At 36.9% G+C, this 9,241-nt stretch overlaps 1 protein-coding gene across 1 annotated transcript; it reads right to left on the bottom strand.

The window, feature by feature from the left end:
* Positions 1-2,882: 2,882 nt before the first annotated feature.
* LOC140013321 (E3 ubiquitin-protein ligase PRT1-like) lies at positions 2,883-7,109 on the bottom strand. Its single transcript, XM_072062560.1, has 7 exons — positions 6,744-7,109; positions 5,931-5,959; positions 5,678-5,857; positions 5,207-5,587; positions 4,852-5,046; positions 4,111-4,226; positions 2,883-3,648 (listed from the first exon to the last, which is right to left on the bottom strand). Exons 1-7 carry the CDS (start codon positions 6,845-6,847, stop codon positions 3,295-3,297), a joined length of 1,359 nt encoding a protein of 452 aa, XP_071918661.1. The 5' UTR covers positions 6,848-7,109; the 3' UTR covers positions 2,883-3,294.
* Positions 7,110-9,241: the final 2,132 nt, after the last annotated feature.

A 9,241-nucleotide genomic window follows, 5' to 3' on the forward strand; every position in this document is an offset into this window, starting at 1 on the left:
CTATTTTTTTAAAACTGTGTGAAAAAAGAATCAAAACTATCAAAGTGGAACGAAGGGACTACTAGTAAAAGTTTAAAGATTCCGACTTTCATATTGTGAATTGGTTGACCAATTATTTATTTCTTTTCACCCAAACCTCTATCATGTCATGGCTGACTGTATCTCTATTTTCAACCTTAATGTTCGAGTCCAATTGAAGACTAATAAATACTTGACTTTGAATGGTTAATGAGCTTCTCTCTCTTCTTTTTTTTTTTTTCCTTGGTTTTCATTATTCATGGTGTTTGAATTCTTGAACTAATGGAAATCATACTAGAGGCACTTTAGGACTTTTTCCTTAAGTATTGAGGGTAACTATTTTTCCTTGTGAAAATTGATGAATTCCATTCCATTCCACGTTCTTCTGCTTTTCGGTTCAAATTCCCTAATCTCTTCACGCGTCCAACATATACACTATGTTGGTGTGTTTGGATATCTCATTATTTCAAGTAATATTTTATTTGTATCATAAATATATTTTTTAACTTATATTTTGATGGTTCAATCCCTTATTTATATCATATATATCACATCACAAAAAGTGTTACAGTAATTATTTCAAATAATGCTCTGTCCAAACAAACTTATATATATGCATTGGGGTTGTAGTTCTCACTCTCCAAGAGACGAGTTTTACTTAGAATTATTCAACCATTTATGGATATTTTTTTTTGGTTTCTAGGAAAAATAGCTAGCAAACTTTGATAAAAAAAATGGGTTGCACTTCAATTGTAAAAAAATACATGTACAATTTCTCATACGCTTTTGCATGATATTCTTCTTAGCTGCTTTTTAGTGAAGGATTCGTAGGTTTTAACACCTGGAAGCAAACATAACCAAATTGCATGGGAGCATCTTCGACTTCGAATACTCAAAAACTAGATGACACTTGGGTCCAAATCCAGAGAATTAAAGCTTACTAATAAGTATTCTTTTCCTTTGTTTGCCTTTGTTGTTGGTTCCCTCAGCTGCCTATCATCATCCCCTCTCCTTAAATTCTGGCTTTGCCGTACACTTGGAGTTTACGCAGCAAAGCACAAAATCAGCTCAAGTTAATCACTACATCAACCCTTTCAAATTCAATTGGTGATCCTTCTCGTCACCTGCAGACCATCCGCCTGCTAAAAGTATAGAATACTTTAGTATGGGAATAGTAGTACTAGTATAATTAATCCTTTTATGCATGGCTGCAAAGCCCAATGTATGTAAGAGAATCTTTCTCATCTTCCCCTCGCAATAGATTCCCGCCAAAAATCTAGCAAAGTCTTGGCTTATGACCACCCTACATCATTCGTATAAATAACTGGAATAAGCCAGCCAGCCATCCATCCATGTCACCCTATCGCCGCTGCAGAACCAGAACCTAAGCTGAATTCTATCACAGCCGAATCTCGCACTTGACCTTAATTAATACTAATCCTCTGGTCTACTACTAGCACCGCTACACATTCTGTGGCTTGAGGTTTTCAATCCTGCGTATGTATTTATGTTTAAGCTAAATCTAATTGACATTACAGTGTATTTCTTGCCTGCTTATGTGACATATTATGCAAGTGTTTGGATAGAGTTTTTTTTTGTTTTTTAAATATTATTTAAAGTAATCATTGTAACATATTTTGTGATGCAATATACTTATAATATATAAGTAACGTAATATTTAAAAAATGTTCACACCTAGTCTTTTCTTTATCGTCCGCCCTCAAACTTAGATTTTTTTTTGGGGGGTAAGTCCCTCAAGCTTAGATTTGCTGGGATTTTTTTTGGGGGGGGGGGGGATGAATTAAAGAAGGTATAGGGAAGGATTCACAAAGATACTCTATCACAAAAATTGGCTTTAAGATTATCCTTCTTTCTAGCCACTAAGCTCATCTCCACACCTTTTCTTTTTCTTTTTTTTTTTTCCTACCTGTCCCTTTGTCTAATCCTCCCCAAAAAAATTCTTAGAGGAATCTCCAGGAAGCCATATAATATATAGATAGAACAGTATGGAGGAGTGAAACGGACTGGATGATTCAGAGGATAGAGTATAAGTTAGAGGTTTCAAGTTGAAATTTTCTTTGTTTGGCTATTGATGACAAGTCACGCACCTTGTAGGCAGCACGTAGCACCGTAAATATAAAACAATTACTGGTAAAAGAGCGACCGGTGAGTGGGATAGTTACGCAATTTACCGACTAGATTTTCACACTTTTACCTCCTAAGTGACATTTATTAGGCTTTTGGGATACGAAAAAAAGGTAAAAGTAAAACAGCCGTACAGATGCCAACTTGATAGAGATTTCTATACTCGGCCAATCATGACTCTGCTCAGATATCCACGGGCGGCCACACGCCGGACTCTCCCCACCACATTTAACCATTCCCCTTATAATATTTTGACGTCCTCCCGCCGCTCAGCCCCTTTCCTCCACATACTACCAGCCTACCAAGTCCTTAAAAAAGGCAATCAGCGGCGACTTGCAAAACATATAAACAGCCTACTCCTACTAGCATGTGGAATCCGAAGCCCTAACGGAAACAAAAGCACAAGAAAACATCAAAACATATATATGTATATATACATTAAAAAAAAAAATGAACTCAAACTTGAGAATAGCGAAAAATAGGGACGGACAAAAAAAATCTTCATTTCACGCTGGCAAACTCGGAAAATAAGCATACGAGTATGTCCAGATACTACTGCACAAGCAAGACAGAGACAATAATATGACAATTAATAATGAGATGCTTAATGCAATTATCAGCATCCACTGCTGCGTGGAGCAGAAGCAGCAGAAAACGTTGACAATCGGGGGCATATAGGCCAAACGGAGCAAAAAAACGCTGAGATAATAACCAGCTCATGAACAAGAAAATCTATTAACAGAGCTCAATGAGTTACTATTTTGGTACCATGCTACTTGGTACAAGTTTATATGCGTCGTCATTTTTCAGATGATACATAACATGTACGACGAAAAAGGACATCATAAAATTAATTTATTTCTGTACAGAGCCCGAAGCAAAGATCTAATCGTAGAGGTATGGTCGACGATAGTCCTGCAAGTATCATAATCTCAGTGAGAAAACAGCTTCAAGTCTATTCTTAAGGGATCATAGATTGTGGAAGCGGAGGCCATGAAGTGCAGAAATTTGTACTTTGCTCCAAGAGAGGGATTGGCAATAATATTTTGTAGAACTGGAAGCGCCTTCCGTTAGTGCCAATTTTAGAGTATAAGAACTTAAAGACTAAAACCGTTTTGAGTTCCACGTGAACTACTGGTGGTTATTCTGATCCTCTTCGGTCTCATTAGGGGTAGCAAAACCGCTTTCTGCAGTTTCCTGGGCATCATCAGACAAGGCGAAAACCACACTTTCTGAATTTCCCGATACATCACTGATAGCATTAGGACCAGCAGAACCATCTCCCAGCTGACCCCTCAGCAGCCTCAACATGATATTGCGCATAGAATTTGGTCTCATGACCTCAAACTTGTGTTCTGGGGTGTGCTGTTGATTAAAGCGACCAGGAAGCTTCGAGCAGGTATTATAACAATCTCCACATAGGTCATATCCTATTAATTCCATGCAGTCTTTGCATCTGTATCTGTCCCCAATTATTGGGTACATCTGAAAGGATAAGTTCAAGCATCAACATAATCCATATTTTGTCAGTCACAGAGCTCCAAATTGCCATAATATTCGAGGCCAATGCACTATGGATTTAGCATCAAAGACATGTCGGGTGATTCTCAGAACAGCCCTATAACTACTGCATCGTGCTTCTCTCATCAAAATAAAGCTCTATCGAAATTGAGAGGCAACTGCTATTTGGCATAGTTTTGCATTTTTTGTTAAATTCGTAGAGGCACTTCCAACTACTTTTGTGTATTCAACAAGAAAATTAACAACTAATGTGTATCAAAGGCAAGAACTATTAGTTTCTTTAGGTGAGGAAGAAAGAAGATTACTTCTGCAAAAAGAGCAATATATTTTAAGAAAATGTATCTTTACAATAATGGAGTCCCTAGGTTGCTAACATAGGCCAGGACTGACAATTGTACAATTATAAATGGCCAGATAGGTACATACCCCACAGGAATCACAACCTGCTCCAATGTGGACTTTATGGTCACCCCACCATGAGAATGCATTCTCCCCCGATGAAGTTAACAAGTCAGAATTCCCTTTAGCAGGTTCTGATGAACCTGAAATGCATGCTGATATTATCAAAATTTGCAGACAACATACCAAAATACTCAGTGCAGCACAAAGACCTTAGAAATTTCAAGCTTTGTGGGTAAATTATCAAAATACTCGGTGCAGCAAAAATACATTAGGCAATGAATGCCACTGATAATTACTAAAGAAGTATAAAAAGCACAGACAGAAACAGCAACATAGAAAGAAAATGGAATGCTAAACAGAGAGTTTTGGTGAATTTTGCCCCAAATAAAACAGATCAGAAGCTTTTTGGCCATTCAGCAGCACTTTTTCAACTTCAGGATTGTAAAACTAGTTACGTTGGAAAAAACAATAACTGACAAATCCGCATCTTCAGAAATAGATCACCAGGCACTATCTAATCATATCCAGTTAGTAAACGAGAAACAACCCTTCTCCTTTACTTTCTCTTTAATCCTCACCTCTCATTTCCACTGACAGCAAATCAAACAAGCCAGGAGCACTTTAACAGCTTAGAGCTTATGGAGTTTTTTGGATAGGGAGATTAGACGAAGTACATAGAGCCAAATGATCGGGATAAAACTAGTCAACAGTGTGTTTATGATCAGGACATAAAACTAGGAAAAAAAAAATTTATCAGGAGCATACATGTGCTTAGACTTTCTAGCTGAGAACAGGACTGCTTAAGCTTTCTTCTTAGTGCATAGTCCGCCGGAAATTGTTCCTTGAGAAAATTATCAAATTCCAAACAGACTTTTGGAGTTTGTCCTGGATGTCTGCTTTCACACTTTTGGCACTTGACTGTCTCATTGGTTTGGGTAACAATGCAACTTTCACAATAAGCTGACAAAATTCAGAGGAGACAGAAACAACAAACTGAGGTAAGTAGATAATGGAGCAGGAGTTGAGGCACATGTTACAAATGGGAAAACTTAAATGGGCACAGATTCTATTCCATCCTACCATCACTGCACCTATATGAGGAAATAATGATGATACATACCATGGCCACAATTAAGAACAACAGGACGATAGAGGAATTGATTGCACAAAGTGCACAGTGTGTCATCAACTGAAATTGGTTGGCGGGTTCCATTGGCAATCCCTTGGTGCAGTTTGTCACCGTGGTCAACAATGGAACTAGTTGCTTCAATATCTCCCACAGCCATTTTTAGATTTTCTTGATCAATTAATCGTGATTCTGGTTGCTCCATATTAAACATAACTTTGCTGTTGCCGCTACAACTTGGATCTTTTGACAAGTCCAATGAAGAAATTTCAGATCTTTGAGAACTATCTGTGTGATTTAATTCTTGTTCAGTTTGTGGCACGCGTACAGGACCATTAAACTGTGGTGAGAAGCAGTCATGTTCCTTTTCATATTCTGGAATATGCAAAATCATTAATTTTGTTAAACCACATTACTTGAATAATAATAACAACCCCAATTAAAGCCAGCCACAACAAACTTGACCTCGGATTTGAATCTCCCTTCTCTGATATGCAACAGGAGACATCTTGAAGAGTAAGAAGTGCAGCATTTGGCAAATAGTGGGAAAATGATGATAAGGTTGTCTGCAGAGAGGACAATGAGACTCGCGTAGACCACTCATGGACTTGTGAACACACCAGAAACAGGAAATGTGGCCACACGCTGCAAATAGAGAAAAGAACCATAAGACAGGACAAAGGATAACAGCAATTGCACCATGAGAGCAACATCTCACCCAGAACAACAGGCTTGTAGAGAAGCTCCCTGCACAAAGAATTAATGTCAAATCATAAGAAAGGCGGTGGCAACCCAAAAAAAAAAAATGTAAGTAAGGTCTGTCAAACAATATAGTCTAGCGTGCACTATAGAATACACATTTTCTAATGCGATCTTCTACTGGAACTTCGCCAGTGGCAGTCACTAGCATTATATTCCAAGTACCATATTTCTCTCTCGACGATAATCAGAAGACAAATTGACATTTGAGAGGCTTAAATTGTAAGTTTCCGTTTGAGAAATGCAGAATCAGATGACTGAAAATTAGCAAGACTTAATACGGGCTCACTGTTCTAAATGCAACCATGATGAATTTCTGAAACAACTAATTCATACCAACCACAAGAAAAATAGAAGCCTTTTTCCTTTTTTTTTTTAAGAAAAATTAGTCTTTTGACAATAATCCAGTCCAAATACATCGTCCATTATTATGCTGTACAATAATTCCTGCTTATAATATTTAATTTGAATGTTTCAGTTTCATTACCAAACTAACCTACCAAAAGAGGGGGAGAAAAGGAAAAGGAAAAACAAAGACACAGCAAGGATGAAATTTGGCCGACATTTCCCTCTCTTTGTAAACATCAGATAACAGCATATAAATCCTGAGATAACCAATTCCGCCGCAAATTCGAGTAATTAATAATCCTCGCCAAGAAAAAAAGATTTCCAGTAATAATTCTTTTCATAGAAAACAGTCCAGCTCATAATTGCACGAAACAAAATGCAGGCAACAGATAAATATCAGAATGTTGAGTCAGAGAAGAATTACAAGCAAACGCAGCAGATAAAAGATTCGGAAATCTTCTCAGATGAATCATCGTGATCGTCTAATCCGTCCTCTAGTAACTTCTTAACCTTGTCTGAAATTTCCATTTCTTCACCAGAAAATCGGAGACCTATTTTCGATGTCCGGGAGGGATGGAGCGAGAGCGAGACATAGAGCGGACGCCCAAAGGAGAAAGGCAGACAGCGGTGAATGGTGGGTTTCCGCAATGGCGAGGCGGTGCTGGTTAGGAGGCCCAATTTCTACAGTCACTGGCCCAATGAACTTGCATTGGTGGACCATTTGCAGTCCATATCCAAACTCGAATATTTTGACATTCCCTGACTGGGCAACTGAAGTTCCAGAAGTCTCGCCATTCGGAGAAGCGAAAATGAACTTTTGTAACGCACCAAAAAGAAAAAGAACTTTGAAAGCGATATCTCTTTTATGAACTTCAGACCTATGTTTTCAGAACTGGACCGGGAATCGACTCGGCCGAAGTCAGGGGTCAAAGGTCAATAAGTTCGACCGGATGACGTCATAAATAAAAATTATTTAAAAATTAAAATATTATATATAAAATATCTAATAATATGTTAATATTAATAAAGGTATACTCATATATATTTGATGTTTCAAATATATTTAACAAGAAAATACAAAGAAATTAGAACAATCAAGTAGCAATTTATGTTATTTAATAAATATTAACAAGTTTAGAATTAAAATTATGAATTTAATTGAAAAATAACATCAAATTTTAGGACAATATTTATAAAGTATGAAATATTTGAGGTATATTAATAAGTTTTAACAAGTTAGGGGGCCAAAACATAATATTGAAAAGATTGAGTTTTTTTTTTTAAAAATGCCCATTAAACCGGAAAAACCGGTTTTTGACCGGCTTTGACCGGACTTTAAATTTCCGGTTTTTTTACCATGACTCGACCGGACACTTGACCGGTTCCGGTTCGACCGCCGGTCCGGTCCGAGTTTCAAAACAGAGCTTCAGACGTCTAATGAGCTTGATATTTTAGAAAAGCCCAAAAAATGGAACACTTAAATAAATTTGTTATTTATGAAAGAAAAAAAGGTAAATAGATAATAGCACAATAACTCCATTAGAAGCTTTTGCCCTAAAACTTATTGACCTTATCCCTAAGATGGAATTCGAGAATATATATATAGCACGTACGTTCTAGGCGCATAAATGTGCAGCTATTCTAAATTTCTAATACATCTTAAACTTAAAACAATTATCCTGTGCAGAATCGATTTGGTAATTAATACAAATATTTTGCTTACACGCCTTTATCAGTTTGAAAATTCGATGAATATGGTAGGTGTTTGGTTTTAGGGATAATAATGGGTAGAATAAAATTCGATGACGGTGGATATTCAATCTGATGGTTTAATCTGATTAGATGGGTAATCCGTTAGAATTTGATATTGATATGTACACTGGCTAGAGCAAATGGGATGCATGCTTTTGACCTTGCAGGCAAAGGCAGTAAGTTCAACGAGGAGGCTTTCAACAAAGGGAATGTACAACCATACAAGTTTAAGCATTCTCCAAGTCTATAGCGGATTTGAGGGAGTGGAAAGGATCGTGGATGTGGGCTGTGGATATGGTGCTACACTAGCCAGTGTTTGAATTTTGATCTACCTCATGTTATCAAAAATGTACCTGCTCACTGTTGATGTAAATTAGAGGAATGTAAAACTTGTGATGAATAACAAGAAGTAAAACTTGTGATGTAAAGTTGTCAATTAGATTCACTTTCCTTTAGGCTAAATTCATCCTCTATTTAGTGCAATACCATAGACAAATTTTCTGTTCACGATAAAACGAAACATGTCTTAATAAAATTTTATACTAGTGTTCAAAATCCCGAAATGTTTGGTATACTTTACAGAATATCTAGTGATTAGTATTGATAGGATAATATATATATATATATATATATTTTGCAGCAAATCCATTGTAAGTTGATCTCTTTATAGACTTGGGAATACCACACATTGATTACAATTATCCAAGTGATGACCTTTCACTTGTAAAGTAATTTACTTCTATTGTGAGAGCACTAGAATGATTGTAGCACTTCACACTTGAATGAACGGTCACATTATAATCTTTAATTTCTTTTGCAAATCTCCAATATTCACCCAGGCAAATCATCATCCTTTGCATAGTGAAAACTGAAAGCCATTTTCCTACAAAAATTGATCACAGGAGGCGTCATGTTCGGGGAGCATGTTGGCGGAGATATAGTTGAAAGTGATCCTGAAGGGGAGGTTATTCTCCTCGAGGTAAGCAATGATCCTTGGATATTGTACAAAAGTAATGATGCCAAATTCTACTAAGAAACCTGGTAAAACTAAAACTTGTTAGAGTGGATTATTGAAGAACTGTTGGAAAGCCATACCAAAAACGGGGAAGGTGATAGTAATGGAATCAGTCTTGTCAGAAACTGGGGAGTCCAATCTTCCTACGACAATAG

Source organism: Coffea arabica, chromosome 1e (assembly GCF_036785885.1).
Source record: "Coffea arabica cultivar ET-39 chromosome 1e, Coffea Arabica ET-39 HiFi, whole genome shotgun sequence".
NCBI classification, from domain to species: domain Eukaryota; kingdom Viridiplantae; phylum Streptophyta; class Magnoliopsida; order Gentianales; family Rubiaceae; genus Coffea; species Coffea arabica.